Source organism: Micropterus salmoides, unplaced genomic scaffold, assembly GCF_014851395.1.
Source record: "Micropterus salmoides isolate LMB-PRFRI ecotype aquatic unplaced genomic scaffold, ASM1485139v1 Ms_hic_scaffold_2, whole genome shotgun sequence".
In the NCBI taxonomy this organism is placed as follows: domain Eukaryota; kingdom Metazoa; phylum Chordata; class Actinopteri; order Centrarchiformes; family Centrarchidae; genus Micropterus; species Micropterus salmoides.
The window spans coordinates 14,733,963-14,750,108 of record NW_024041150.1 but is presented as its reverse complement, the minus strand read 5'-3'; the positions used below and the strand labels follow the sequence as shown (position 1 = coordinate 14,750,108).

The window sequence follows — 16,146 nt, the reverse complement described above, 5'->3', positions numbered from 1 at the left end:
AACTAAAATATGAAAATACCAGCATAAACACATTTTAGAGCAAATACTAATTTATTAATAATAACAAATTTGACACACTGCAAAACCATATTGTACGATGGATATTTTGTACATAGAAATAGTGGCTCTGTGTTATTTGTGTTTTTATATTTACAAGTTCTTCAAAACTTTTTGATTATGTGATTTATTTAATTTGCAGTGCTGAATTTAATCTGTTCAGCGTCATCCATCTTTTTACTTTAGTCTGAGCACAAACGATAAGAGTACTAGTTGGGCTTCTGATGCAATACCCCAGCGGAGGAATCAAATCCGACACGAACAGGACAAGAGAGGTTTGCCTTGTTGCCTAGATACGAATGCGGAGGGTGGCGCATTCAGCAGCCCTTCTCGGAGTGAAACTGGCTTTTTTGCAGCGGACATTGTGGCTCTGGGTATAATGTGTCGTCGAGGAATGACCTTCCTCCTGCTTGAACCGGAATGTCGCCGGTTTCCTTGACGCTGTTGAAGAAGTACTGGACGTGAAAACAGCGCCATTTCTGTCGGCGTCCATGATACGCGATGCTACCGCAGCGGATTCCAGAGCTCGAGCTCGAAACGGTAGCGGGAGAGAAATAGCCGCTCCCCTTTCGCTGCTCCTCTTTACTTCAGCCCACGGCAGGTAAGTGAACCCGCTGGGAGTTTTGTGTTCGCACTGTGCTGTGTTTTGTCTCCGTTTCGTGTTTCATGTTTAGTCAGCCTACCATTTCGCTGTATGACGATATGGCGTAACGTTACATTTTTGAAGGGACAACGTCTGACAGTCCGCTGGTAACGTTAGCCTACCGGGGGGCAGCCGCTCCTCCTCCCCCCTGTCACAACAACAAGCCTACGTGAAAGCTAACGATTGTTTTAATCGGACATTTATGCTATATTGTGTGTTATTGAGTTTTGGCCAAATTTCAGACTTCGCCTACTATTCGCTAGCTATCTAACATTATCGTTATTTAATGGAGAACTGTCTGTGCTCCACTGTCAGAAGCAGCTTCATTTCACCACCTGTCCGACAAAACATAACGTTAGCAAACTAACATTAACGTTAGTCTCCGCGAGCACGGGGAGACGCCGTAATACATGTTAGGTAAACGTAAAAACTAATAATAAACTGCTTAAGGAGACGAGCAGCTCTCGGCAGCTAACGTGGCTAACTTAGCACATTACGTTAGCTAAAGGTCGGTGGTTCAGCTAACCTTGCCGTTTTACTGCAAACTGAGTCTAGATAACCGACGTTAACACCGCACATCACTTACAAAATCACAGATGCTGTGGCACATCACAACAAGACATGAATATTTAGGTTAATCTCAAATGTTGTTCATGACCGTAGCTACATCGCCGCACTCGATAGTCCAGCAATGTAATGTCAGTAAGTTAAACTACACATTTGCAAAACGTTGCAATACATCTTAAGTGAAGTAGATTGCTCGTTAGTTACTGCACAACCGGCGTTATTTTGTTCCTTTCACGTTAGAAAATGTGCCTTGAGTAATGGAGTTGTACGTTGAAGTTGGTATGTGGACAGTGCAGTCAGGAACTAGCTGCCGGGGCTAATGTGCATACAAGAAACAGCTGGGTTGTTGTAGACGCTGGTCAGCCATATTTAGCAGATATCGATGAAGCTAGCTAACCTTTCAGCTGTTGTCTACTTATATTTATTTAACTGACACAATGTTATTCTGCGGAAGGGTGATGGCTGCTGTTATGTTATGGTTGCACACTTCAAAGCTTCTTATCTTGCCCTTTTGACGTTTCTAACGGGTAACCTACTATGTGCCATTCTTGAGTGACGCCTGGCCCAGCCAATCAGATCGGCGCAGCCTCCATTTGCTCTTAACGTCGGTCCCCTAATCCACAGCTGCCATACAAACACATGCATTTGACAGCAAGCGTTTGCCGGCCCGTTGCCCACACGGTTAAACCCAACTGCTGGAGCTCACTTGTTGTTGTTTTGTCATGGGCACTAATCCAATACACATTTGGTTTTATTACTCACAATTGAAACTATGCAGCTGCTGTGTTTCGTGTTTGCAGTGGATGGAATAAAGTAATATTGAGGAAAGTGGTACTTCCTGTTTTGTGGGTATTTAAAGCCTTGCTGTCATTCAGGTGTTTCAAAATTACCACTTCTCCTTCACTTAGTTCTTGTGTTACATTGCATTTACCTACTCATTACACCAGTTTGAAAGACTTTCACATTAATGTCAGCAGTCATTTTGTAGTAAATTTGCAACCATGGTTTAAACCCAAGCCTCTGGTAGAGTGCGGACAGTAATTCTTTTTACCAGTTTTATTTATTATATATGCTTTAAATAGAGCTAACCACCTTGATGTGTCATGATTGTGGCTGCAGTCTGCATTATTTACAGAGCTTGTGCTCTCTCAGGAGCCCATTACCCTGCAGATAAGCAAGGCTATGGGCTGCTTATCCTCTGGGATACAGAACAAAACCTATATTCTTCGGTAGGATCTGTCATAACATTTGTCCCCCTGTGTATTTCCCCTTTTAAGATGAAACAAAATAATTTCCATTCTTAAGAGCAGTGCCCTCATGCCTTCATGCATTTTTAAAATATAAACAGGCGTTGTTTCTTGATGTTTGGCGCTGTGTGTATCTTTGTAAGATTGAAAATATTTCAGAGAAACTGAAGCATGCTTGCTGTTTTTCAGGTTGTGCCGGTGAAGTAGGACGCCCCAAAATGGACCCCTCTGATTGAGACGCAAACACACTGTGTGTTTTGCTCTGCAGCTGAGATCTATCAGCAGCATAAGCCATGCCTGACGAGTAAAATTCCCTTTTTTGCTCAAAGCAATTTAAAAAAAGAAAAAGAAAAAAACATCCTACATGCCTCCCCATGTAGAGACCCTTCAGTGCGTCCTGCTGGAGTGACTGCCCCCACTTCCCAAGGTTCTGCCTCGTCCTCTCTCTGTACCCTTCTTCACCGACCACCCTACAGTAACTACCCATCGCAATGCTGCTCCACCTGAAAATGGCCAACACCTGAGGTCCCATGCGTCCAGTGAGCACCGATTCAGACGGTCCTGCTCCTCCTGAAAACCTCTCTTGCCCCTACCCCCTCGTGGGCCCCCTGCCTGCCTCAGAGATGTCTTTGCTCCAGTCACTGGGTCCTGTACAAAGCTGGCTTGGCCAGGAGCTTGAGAAGTGTGGGATTGATGCCATGATTTACACCCGCTATGTCCTCAGCCTTCTCCTGCATGACAGTTATGACCATGACCTGCAGGACCAGGTGGGCCCTCACAACCTAAAAAAAAAATTTTCTAACCAAGTCAAAAAGCTTACAACATTTTTTGTTTGTCATTGTTTGTGTTATGCATTGTCAAATAAGTGGGCTTTATACAGGAAGGGAAGTTAGTGTGTGAATGTAATGGCCTCGTTACTGGAAGACATTAATTTGCTAGGAGAGGTTAACAATGAGGCTTTTCTCTCACATCATGGCAGTCGTACCACTGATTCCTCTTTTGATTTCTGGCATTATTATTATACATTTATTGATATGCAGTTTGCAGTGTTTGTGTGCAAGTTGTTATTGTTTAGGAGCCTGTATTAAAATGTTTACACACATTTAGCATATCATTTGTGTAATCTTTATACTTTGAACACCAGTCTGGCCTTTGTGACTGACTTTTGTTGGTTTTGTGTCTAAAAGGAAAATTACATCTTCTTGGGCTGGGAGAAGGGAACCGGGAAGAAATGGGGCAAGAGTAAGAAAAAAGGAGGCACCGATCTGAGTCTTGAGGAAATGAAGAAGCAGGCCGCTGTGCAATGCCTTCGCTCTGCATCTGATGAAGTAAGCATCATTATCATTCAGCCTGATTGTTGTAATCTTGTGATTCTCATGGTAATTATGAGAAGGGCCGTTAATCAACTTATGCTTTATTTTTCTGTAGTGTAAATAGGGCTGGGCAATAAAACAATAAGGATAATTATCGCAATATAATTTTCCTCAGTAACAATCTAATAAATGTTCAATATATCGTCCATAAATATTTGGTTCAATTCATTTGAATCACAAACAAATTAGCACTTAATTTTTCTATTAAAATATTTCTTTTTTTGAGGAAAAGGGACTGGAAAAAGATTTACTAATCGTATTTGTTGAAAAAGATTTTATCTTAATAGTTTCTAAAAGGTTCTAACTCAGATTTGTTAAGCATTTGTTTGGCATTGAGTGTTTGTCACATTCTGAGCATAAAGAAAAGTTTAACCACACAATTAACTCTTAAATTAAATCTGTTTTTTTCCAATTCTCACTCAGGAGCAAAAATCAGCCTTTAAACTTGAAAGAAATAATGATTTGATATATAATTGTGATAATTATCGATATCGAATGATATGAAATGTTTATATTGTGATAACATTTTTGGCCATTTCGTTCAGCCCTAAGTTTAAAATTATCGTTAATGTTCAATCACTTTAGAGGAAAGCAAATTATTAAATGATAAGCATTCTGAATACAGAAGGCATAATCATGTCAGTGTGTTACTCGTGTATAAGTTCTTACTTGTTAGGGTGCAGTCATGCAGATATTAATTGCATAAAGCATGATGAATAGAAACTGAATAAAGCAATGTCAACGTGGGAGACTAAAGCATTGACCAAGGGAAGATCTTCATTGAGCATGCATTGTCATTTAATTTGGTTGGGGGGGGGCACACCTTTTATTAGTCTAAATTGTATATGTTAAGGTAATTTGTTTAAAGGAGTTCCTTAACATAAAACAGTGCTGTCCTCATTTATAATGCATGGCTTTTGAAGAAATGCCATTTGCATGTAAGTGGCCCAGAAGTATATTTATTTTATTCCATAACTTTGTGCGGGTAGTACGGGAGGTGTGATTAAGTTGAGAGTGACATAACATAATGCTAGAAGGGAGGGTCTGCAAGGAGGAGGTGTGTTGAGCTCCTCTCCGGGGACTGGACTCTGCAGTCTATTTTTTAACCAGCACATGCTGCACAGGATTGCAGCAGTGAACAGCAGAGTTGGTCGGCTGTCAGCTGACCGGCATTAGCACAATGATGCAAGAGGAAACACAGGGCAGGAGAAAACTTTGCTTTGCTTTGCTTTTCATGAGGTGGCATGGTAAGGAATATTCTGAAAGAGTGAGCTAAAGAGTCTGGCAGGACTGGTACTGAGGTTGCTGTGTTATGATTTGTTTGAAGCTTTTTGCTTCGACAGTGCCTTGGTCTAAGCTAGCATGTGAACGTGGTTGTCTTGTTTATTTCAAACCCTTGTTGTTTCTAGTTTTCACATTTCATATTGCTCGATTTGAGAAGCAGTAAGCTAAACGGCATATGTAGTAAATATTCTGTGTCTCAGAACATTGTAAGGCAATAACTTATTACTGTTACTCCTTCTTATTCCTTGTATTTGTTTATTTTGTGAAAACATTTCTGCACCATAGCTAAATATAGCACAGTCATAGCCAAGCATGCCTAAGCTCTCATAAGTCAGCTGGCTTGACTTGTGTGAACCCCGTGCCTTTCGTTCTTTCTTTTGGTCACATTAGGGGTCAAAGTAGCTTTTGGGAACTCTACCTTCTTACCTAAGGCTACTAATTCTCGTCAGTCAGGGTTGTGTTTCGAGTTAGAAAGATTAATTATTTTAAGTCAACTGATCCCTAAAATGTATCACTACAATGTTAATACCAGTAATACTCTTCCATGATATTGACAGCGTCATCAGTCATTCATCTTATATTATACAGTGTTTACCACAGGATTTTGTGAGACTATGGTGGGTGGACCTCGGACCCTCTCAGGGGTCCCTGGAAGAAGATTTTTTTTTTTTTTTTTTACATTTTAAATTTAAATGCATTAATCTGGTGCACTTTGAGAGCAAAATTAAAAGGCTAGATCTATGAAGAACTTTGCACTCATGCAAACAATTTGATCACAAACACATTTTATAGACATAAATAGTGATGACGCAGCAAAAAGTCAACAAATGTTTTTAACATTTGTGTTTTTACTTTTAATGGACACATATAATCCAATGAATATTATTTCCATACTGTATAGATGTTGTGCTAAGACCCCTTATTTTGGAAACCAGACGTTGTCACATGTGAATCCTCGCCATGTCTGACTTAATTTGATAAATTACATTGTATGTGGCGCTCGTATCATGTACAGTTAAGACTTCATAGCCTCACTTCAGGTGAGACTCATACTGCAAAACTTGTCTCTGTAAAGTGAGAAATGACCGAGTTAAGTCTCTAACCCTGCCTGTCAGCTCGCTCTGCTCCGTTTCACTGCATTTACCATAAGGGCTAAAATACGTGTTCACTCCAAATTTAGGTGCAGCACGCTTTACCATATTCTCACAAACAAGTGACAGTGGATAGACTCAAAGCTGTTCAAACTTTTAGTTAATGTTACTGTACTTACCCTATATAATGTTGTGTCCTCCAAAAAAGAAAATAAAAGTTGGTTCTCTAGTCTGATGCCAAAGTGTGGGAGCGTGCAAGCTTTCAGCAGCAGCGGTCTTTAATGTTATGTATATTTTCGGTTCAATTTGAAACTATGGCGGAACAAATAAGCCTGGTGGGCCATGATGGTTTTGAGGAAACACTGTATTAAGATGTGCCACTTGATTAGATTGTTGACAAAGTCCTCAGATGTGTAAAATTAACTTTTTTGTTCACCAGCCAGTGGCTAGTGAATGCTCAAAGTTTACCAGCCATTCCTTAGGTTACCATTGTTTTTGGCTGGTGAGTGAAATAAATCTACCAGCCATATGCATCTTTTACCAGCATGGTGCTGGTGCTAAATTTGCAAAAATCCAAAAGAAATCTGTCATTATTTGCTCAGAAGGTGACTGGTTCACTTCTCTAATTTGCTTTACTAACCTCAGCTCCTCCATGGTCACCAACACCCTTTCTTTTCCTAACCAACCACCTTTTCAGACTCCTCTGAAAGTTGAAGCAATTGGGGAAACAGAGACGACAGTTCTCGTGGTCTTGGGAATCTGCAGCATTTTTAAACTGAAACACTGTAACCTACACTACACATTTACACATTAGTAGCCCATTATATTAAATGATCATGTGAAATTTTAGTAGTGACGCTCATAATTATCACCACTGCAGAATGAATATAGGGGAAACACTGGTGTGCATCATGTAATAAAATTGTTATCAGCTCTCAAAAATCTGTTCCTTGTGTTTCTCATTCGTACAGAACTCTGGAATTGAGAGCCTGGTTGAAGAGCTTTGCTCTAAACTAAAGGATATCCAAAACAAACAGAAAGGTTTGCTTGATACCCTTTTTAATTATCATATTTATCATATGTCATACTTTGTGATTACATAGATGGAAAAAGTTAAGGATAATAGGTGGTCTAATGAGATTTGTTAATGTCCAATGTCTTTTACAGAGGAAAAACAAATTCAGAAGAAATCTGATGGCTCTCAGTCTCCCGAGCGAGCTGAGTCACCCTCTTCGAAAGACCAGGTGGAAATGTAAGCTTCATCATTGATACTGTGTAGCTATGAGTGTTTACAAAAAGTGGCTGCAGAACACACTCCTTCATTTGTTTATTTGAACTTCATGGCTATGAGTGTATTTAAATCAAGTTGCATCTCTGTCTGCTGTGACTGCAGGTATTATGAAGCCTTTCCTCCTTTGTCAGAGAAACCTGTTTGTCTCCAAGAGATCATGACGGTGTGGAACAAGGCTAAGGCCTGTGCATACTCAAGTTCATCATCCTCTGCAGCCCCACAGACCAGCACGGACACCTCTTCCCCAAAAGATTGCAACAGTGAAGGCGAGGCTGCAAAGGAGCGAAACCTCGAGGCCTGTAGTACCATCAGTACTGTGACCAGTGAGAGAGGCCAGCAACGACGAAGCAAGAAAGAGAAGGAAAACCGATACTATGGTGGTGCAGCAGCAGAGGAGAAGTCTACCGTCCACTCTAAGAGACAGACAAGACACAGATGTGAGGGCAAATACCGACCCCGATCCTGGTCGTCTGGTTCTAGTGAGGCAGGCTCAAGCTCAAGTGGGAACCAGGGTGACTCTAAGTTGTCTAGAAGCAAGGCAGTAAGAATAAGGCACAAATCCAGGGAGGCTGCAAAGAATAAGAGAACACGCAACAGCGGGCAGGTGAAGTTGCAGGTGAAGGTAATCGACAAAGAGGTGCGACGAAACGCAGGAGGGAGCAGTAGCAGCGCCACTGGAGGCGCTGCCAAACAACCACAGCTTTACAAAAAGGGGAAGAGACCGCTGAAAGAGATTCGTAAAGATCCAGGCTGGAAGGAGGCAAAAGAGTCCGGAGTTGAGGCCAGAAACAAAAAGGAATACATGGAGGAGCCACTTTGGTACACTGAGCCCATAACAGAGTATTTTGTACCTTTCAGCAGCAGGCAAAGCAAGCTGGAAACAAAATATCGAAGCAAGGGACACTCTCCTGATGGCTTTGCTTTGTCAGCCGACATGGAAATGCTGCCAGAGAGAATCCAGGGAATCTGCATTGCCAATGAGAGCTACCAGAGAGCATACCTAGCAGCAGGCTCCTTTGTGGATGGGCACTTTGTGGAGGGGCCTGGCAAAGCAGAAGATGAAACGGCTGAACTCACTGGGACCTCAAGCTGCCCTCAGCCAGAGGATAGTAGAGATTTAGATGACGAGCATCTGTCTGAATTCACTCACTTCTATGAAGTTGATATTTATCAATCCATATTGGATACTAGTGCCTCAGACTCAATACAAGAGAGTCGGATCTTAAGCATGATTCGACAGAAAAGCATAGAGCAAAGAGACGTTGAGGCACAATGTTGTTTAGTGTTAGATGGCCTTGAGCAGCAAGGGGAAAGTGCAATACGGGCAGACTCACAGGAAGCTTCGGGATCTGTTGGATTCTTAATGGAGGATCTTGAAACCATGGCTCAAGTGTGGGGATGTTATTCACCATCCATTTCAGAAGAAAGCTTCGTTGGAGACTCTCCCATTCGGCTGTCCCCTCTTCTTGATAGTGTTTCATTCACCTTGAGCAAACTGTCTAGAAATCTGGAGGAACCAGCTGTCCCTGAAGCCACCAGTGAACCATCTGGTTTGAACTCATCCTGCTTCTCTCTGTTTGAGCTGCAGTATGACAGCCCCACTTTTCCTTTTCCCCGCGACTCACTCACCGTTGGTCACGAAAACAACACAGATTCTAGTAGCTGTCTCGACCCACATTCTAATAAACAGTCTCGTTTGCTAATATGGACCAAAAATAGTGCCTTTGACGAAACTGAACACTGTTCTAACCTTTCAACACGAACTTGCAGTCCATGGTCACATTCAGAGGAGACTCGTTCAGACAACGAGCAAGGAAATGTTCCTACAGAGGATGCTGCTCAAATTGGCAACGAAGAGATTGATTGTATAATCCCTCCTCTCTCTGGTACATATCTGGAGGACGAAATCTTGGATTTTTTGCAAGAAGAATCTGGCCGTAAGTGTGAAGAGGTCAGTGTTAATACATCATCCAATCAGACCTTCACCAAAAAATCTAAACTGGAGTCTATTTGTGGTATAGCATTAGAAGAGGATGAGAGTAAACAGTACAGCACTGGCATGTTTTCAGAAAACACAAACCAACACAGTGATGACTACAGCTCAGGGATAATAAAGGACATTTGGACTGCAATAGGAGATGACAAATCTGTAATGTCAAGGCAAGGAGCTGAAAAGCCAAGTGAGGGGCTCTTCTCAGATGAGTCAAGCGGTTACTGCTGCAGCTGTCTGGAGGTGCAGGCAAAAGGAGTTCCAATTCAGGGACCTCAGAAAAAAGCCGTGCAGCGGTCAGAGTATCACCTTTGGGAGGGAAAGAAAGAAGAGCAGGACTTAGCCAAAAACAAAGTAGATGGTGCTGGGGATTATATGACTCCGTCCAAGCCCTGGGACTTGAACCCTGACAAGGAGAGTACATCATTTATCCTCGGAGGGGTTTATGGAGAGTTGAAGACACTAAGTGGGGATAAGAATTGGGCTGTCGTGCCACCAAGTGACACCCAAGATAGCCTGCTACAGTGTGCCGCTGCAGCTGCATCTGCTTCTAGCTCAGACATGCTTACCATCACTGGCACAGATGTGTTCATGAACACCGGCAGCTGCTTTGCCCCTGGACACAGGCCCCTGTGGAGGCCTCTTGTGTCCTTCGGACAGAGTGACCAGGCTATTAGAGGAGGCGGAGATGTATTGAATAAGGGATTTTCTTTCATCTTCCATGAAGATTTGCTTGGATCTTACGGAGGCTTGCATAGTGAGGAGCATGGTTTAGAGTACCCATTTGCATCCTTCAACCTGAACAATCCCTTCTCTCAAGTCCTCCATGTTGAGTGTTCTTTTGAGCCTGAGGACATGGCTTCGTTCAGTCCGGGGTTCAAGCCCAAATCTATTCTTTGCTCGGACTCTGAGAATGAAGCCCTCCACCCGCGAATATATGGCATCAACCGGACGCAGTACAGGGCCATTCGCATTTCCCCCAGGACTCATTTCCGACCAATATCGGCCTCAGAGTTGTCTCCTGGAGGAGTGAGCGATTCCGAGGCTGAGACTGACAAAGAGGAAATGAGTTTTCCCGTCCTGGCGCCGGTGGACGTCTTTGATGATCCTCAGGCAGACCTCAAACCTCTGGAGGAGGATGCAGAATGTGAGGGCCCTTATTATGGGAAGTCAGAACTGGAATCTGGTAAATTTTTACCCAGATTAAAGAAGTCTGGCATGGAGAAGAGTGCCCAGACCTCTCTGGATTCACAGGAGGGTTCCAGTACCCTTCTGCCAATCGCTGAGGATGAGATTTGCTTAGACTGCAAAACAGTAGCAGCTGCATCTGCAGGTAGAGAGACAGATGTTTCAGTCTGCAAGAATCAAAAGGAGGAATCTTCAGGAGATAAACAGTCCTGCTTATGTGCACCAGCAGGACAGAACCCCAAGTATGGGATTGCTTATGACTTTGTTGGAGATGTGCCCGAGGTGAGATGCTCTTAAAATTGTCTCAACACAATACAACTGTCAATATTTTGTTGTCAGTGTGCAAGAGAATTTAACAAGAATACTGACCCCACAGTGTTTTATGATGTGTCATCAGCTGTAAATGGGTTCCACCTGTGGTGTCTCAGGCAGCGGTTTACTGAAACACACTAACCACTTCTCGTTTGTCTTGTTTAGTTCCCTCTGTTAAATGTAAGTGGACAGGGAGGAACTGGCAACCAGCAAGATGAGTGCTGGTGGCAGAACACACTCTGTTCCCCCCTTTTTCCTGGATCTCAGTGTACAGGTAAAAAACATTGTTAACTTTTAATACTTTATTCACAATACTTTCTTGCAGCATATCACGCTATTTATTAACCCAGCTTTTTCCATTTGAGAGATGGTCAGTATCAACAAATTTGTTCTAAAGGGCTGAAGTCATTAAGCAACATACATCTCAACACCAGAGTAGCTGCTGAAAACTGGTCTGAAAGTGAGAAATCTAGCACCAGACTGTACATTTATCACACTCATTAAACTCATGACTGTTTCCTGCTCTATCTCAGACCTTGTATCTTATCTTAACGTAAGAAATCCTAACTGGAACTGTAAACTTGATTCTTCAATCGGCACTCGTCCTGTCATGTCTGTATCTGTGTTTACAATGTACACCACACTGCCTAAATGCTGGACAACAGCTGTCTCAATTTGGCTATAGCTAGCTTACTATCATGGTTAGAAAAGACGGCCATTCAATTTTAGCTTTAATTTTAGCATTGAATCGGAGGCATTTTATCGCGTCCTTGAAGGAGTGGAGACCCCAAGGTTTTGGGAAGTCTAAATTATCGGCCCAGGATAAACATTTGACAGACGAAGCACATCGATCAAAACATTGAATCATGTTGGCAGTCTATAGATAGGCCTACCCATTAAAGCAGCAGTAGGGAATTATTTTAAAATTATTGTTTTTCATATTTGCTAAAACTGTCACTATATCCTGGCAGTAGTACATGAGACAGATAATCTCTTAAAATAAGGGCAGTGAAGCGTTAGAGGGTCGTCTTTGAGAAGATGAGTCAAAGCGAAAAAGGCGAAACCTGGAGAGTGAACTCTACATGGTATGAGGTTTCTCAGCCTGGCAGCCAGCTCCTCCTGCTGCCAGAGTGAGACAAACAGGAGAGAGAGAGATTATTACTGACTGCACATTCACTACATGGTCCGGTAAATTTAAAGCATCATCCGTCATACTGTTTATGTAGCCTTTCAATCGTAATATTCATGTTATTCCCCATCTCGTTGTAATTGCCATACAGACCTAACAACAGGGGTGCTGCCAGTTTTGCTTATGTTAATTCCAATCACAGTGCACTTTCAAATGATTTATTCAATGTAGTGTGTTGCTGGCATTACACAGAAATATGTGACTTATCAGCTTCCATGGTACAGAGTTGCTCATAAGAAAAGAGACTGACGCGGTGTTCTAGATATAGATCTGTACACAACTGGCAAATGGCTTTTGCTATGGTCATCAAAATATGTGAACTGTCTATATACCAAACTCCACAGTGATTTTGATAAAAACAGTGGTAATATAGCTAAAGTTCCTAATTAGGTCACAGAATCTGAAGCGTCCCAGCAAGACGGCTAACAAAGACTGTCTAAAAATGGTCGCTAGTTAGTGTGGAGCCCTATAGAGCATGTTCAGTTAGAAAATACTACTGAAAGGAAGCAGGAGGACATGGATATTTACGTCTGCAACAGTCTAACCATTTTGTGTCACCTTTTGTTCTCCAGGGAGCAGCAACGTTTGAATACTCCAGTTTTGCAGAGGACACCTGACGTAGAGAGGAAACTTTCCTCTCCTTTTGTGACTGGACCTCTACCAGCAAAGATTCAGGGTCATCTCAGAGCTGGGAAATCTAATGTAGACTAATTTTCAGAGACACCGCTCCATAACCCCCACACATAACTCTGCTGGTTTTCATTTACTAACTTAAAACCTTATGTAATCAACAATCAGATCAACGAAAAGTGAGTGAAAAAAGGAAAACTCTAAAAATATGTTGTCTTTGAGTGATGCCATGATGCATTTTAGGCATTTTAGAATTTGTTTAATTTGATTCTTCTGTTCACTGGTCCTCATTCAAGTCTCGGTTAGGTTGTAGGGACAGTTGTTCTATCCTTGTCAGTTTTGTTCCCACCATTTTGCTTTTGAACTAGGATACTGGTAGTTGGTGGTGTCTGAATGGTTGTACATGTGTGTTCGTCCAGCCAGTCTCACTACTTTTTTTCTAGTTGAACCTAACGTTGTGTGAAACAACTGCTATCGCATCATCTACCTTCCTTCTTGTGTTCAGAAAAACAATACTTGCATATTGAGATGTTTGAGTTGTGTAAGAATTTGGGAGTTTAATTTAAATAGTTTGTTTGGACGACTTTCTGAATGTGAAGTAGAGCATGTGTGCAGCTTTCTTCTAAATATCCCTGAATTCCCCGTGTGTGAAAAGTTATCATAAGAGTCTGATTTTTGAATGGTGATAGTCTTGCAAAAGCTAGTAGTAGACATAGTATGGTTTGTGAGGCTAAAATTTACAAAAATCCTCTAAAAATAAAAAAAAACAGGAAATCAAAAGTTTTGTTGGGGGAAAAAATACTAATAATCTTGAAATGCAATGCTGTAAAATAATTGGGGAGGGTGTTTGTGTTTTGGGGTAAAGACCCATCATGAAAATACATAACTACAGCCATTTCTGCAGACACCTGTGTTGCAACTGAATGAAACCTTTTATTTTTTTTTTGTAATTTCTATGGTACAGACTATTGGTGCTATAAATATGTTCAAAACATTTTTGAAGTTACAGTTCCATAATATGGCTGTGATAAGTAGATGGCCTAACCTAGTTTTGTTTGTAGTCCAGTCAGACTCCATGAATATCTTTTTGTGCAAAATTGTGAAAAAGAAGAAAAAAGTTTTGCCTGATCGCGGTTCTTTCTTAATGTGACTTGGTTTTTCTTTTAAAGTAACCTCTTAGTTGTCAGGCATATAACAGCTGAAGCAGAAATCCTTGCAGGTATTTGAATCTTACGTACTCTCTACACATCTTTTCAGTTTATTATCCCCGAGCAGAAAGGACACGATCAGGACCGGCTGATGATTAGTTGTCCACGCTACAAGAAAACAAATATAACAAAGTGGCGGGGCGATGGTCAAACCAAAAACATGGCATAATTACACTAAGGTACAAATGCTTATTTTTCCATATGAGGTGTGTTTTTATTTTTTGGTTTACAATGTATCTTGTGGAAATATTGAGTAATGTCTCACTATATGTGTGTGCGTGTGTGTGTTTGCAACAGACCTTGTGAAGGCACTGGTTCAGAATGAGTGTACGAGAACTTTATCTTTATAGAAATGAGTGTATGCAGAGACATACTCTCACAACAATGCAAATGCATTAGCGCCCCCCTAAATTTGAAACGCACGCTGAACAAATAAGCTGTAAAACACTTGAGGTGTGGTTGGACTGGCCCTCCTTGTGCTTTGAAAATTAAATTGAGTAGAAGCATCTGCAGAAAATCTTACGTTTTTCGAACAGGTTATGAGGACGGTAGCAGGGTGACTTATTTGTCACATCGTACCATGAAACTGAAGCACAGATGACTAAAATCATCCTTCCATTAATGGGCAATTAAAAATCTGTCAATGTTGTGAGCAGGCTTGTAATGCACTGTCGCAGGTGAAGGTGTCTCTATTGTGGGCATGGCTTTGGAAATGGCTTCCTCGTGTAAAAATGCAACGATTGTATTTAAAGGCCCATGGTGTGTTCAATCCAATACCACTTCAATTGAAAAAGGACCCCCGAGTAGCTGAATGAACCGTACTCCAACTTCAGGGTCTTGTCACCTTTCTTTGACAGTCATCAGACACTCAGGAATTTTTTAATGTAAGCATACTGCATAAATCTACACTCAGACCTGAGACAGTGCATTGATGCATTAATGTAAAACCTTTCTTTGATTGTAGAAGAGGAATTATTGACAGGAGTTCTTTCCAAGCAAACCACAGAGGTGACTGTCATTAATTTAGAGCTATAGTTTTAGGGAAAAGAGGAAAAAAAAACAACTAAGCCATTGTAGATTGCATAAGCAATGCGAAGGGTAATTCAAGAGCCCCAAGTCCTATGCAATACCCTTGGCGCATGTAAACATTCAAGAATATATGGAGAAATGTCAGTTAATTTTGCATGTTGATTTCTTTTTGAGTGAGGGACACTTGAGGGGGGGAAAAACACCCATAAAATGTCTCTAAAAATGCAGCATGCAAACATCACACTCCATATTTTGTATGTCGGATTAAACAAAAAAAATAAAATATTTTGGTTTAAAAAAAAAAATAATTACAAGTGAGGTTAAATCAGTGGTCGAAAGTGTGCGTACACGTGAGTCTGAGTGAATGCAAGAAGCAAAGTCAGGAGTTGAAATGAATGCTTCACACCTTTCTCCATTTAATTCTTCCATTTTGATAGGCCATGTTTAAAAAAACAAACAAAAAAACATGTATGGCGAGAAAAACGCATTGAGTGAGGGTATATGCATTTGGATCGACACTGAAAGGGCCACTGAGTTTCGATTGCACTGTGGTCTGAGGAACATATCCAGCACTGAAAACTTGAGTTTTCCTCGTCTTTTCATTCCCACCTAGATGCTTCTTCACCCTCCCTCCCCTTTCCTCTACGTCCCTAAATCCCATCTATCCCAAATAGCTCTGTTCTAATTTCATGTACACCCTGAATAAATTGTTTTGTTTCATTGTGGATTTTCTTAACATCTAATAAAGGAATAAACCAAACCTCAGCCTGTGAACCTCGCTGTCTATTTATTTATTTATTTATTTGCTTGTAATGTTTTATTTACTGGATTTACCCACAGGGAGACTAATCCCCGAGGAAGCAAAAGCGCCTTCACATTTATTTTAAATCCCCCTCACGGTGACACTAGAGGGCAGGGTTAGGATCGTAATTCACATCACATATCAGGCTATAGGCATTATTTTCTGGTGATGGTTAATAATATCTTAGTCAAAGCTTTAAAGACTAAGAAATATCAATTGAAAATCCAATGTTTTTGTTAAAAGGG

General features: G+C 41.3%; 1 protein-coding gene across 1 annotated transcript; it reads left to right on the top strand.

Moving 5' to 3' along the window:
• Positions 1 to 386: 386 nt before the first annotated feature.
• kiaa0232 (KIAA0232 ortholog) lies at positions 387 to 15,864 on the top strand. Its single transcript, XM_038730846.1, has 8 exons — positions 387 to 658; positions 2,704 to 3,281; positions 3,702 to 3,842; positions 7,234 to 7,303; positions 7,430 to 7,514; positions 7,656 to 11,013; positions 11,209 to 11,317; positions 12,805 to 15,864. The coding sequence occupies exons 2-8, from the start codon at positions 3,045 to 3,047 to the stop codon at positions 12,819 to 12,821; spliced, it is 4,017 nt and encodes a 1,338-aa protein (XP_038586774.1). The 5' UTR covers positions 387 to 658; positions 2,704 to 3,044; the 3' UTR covers positions 12,822 to 15,864.
• Positions 15,865 to 16,146: the final 282 nt, after the last annotated feature.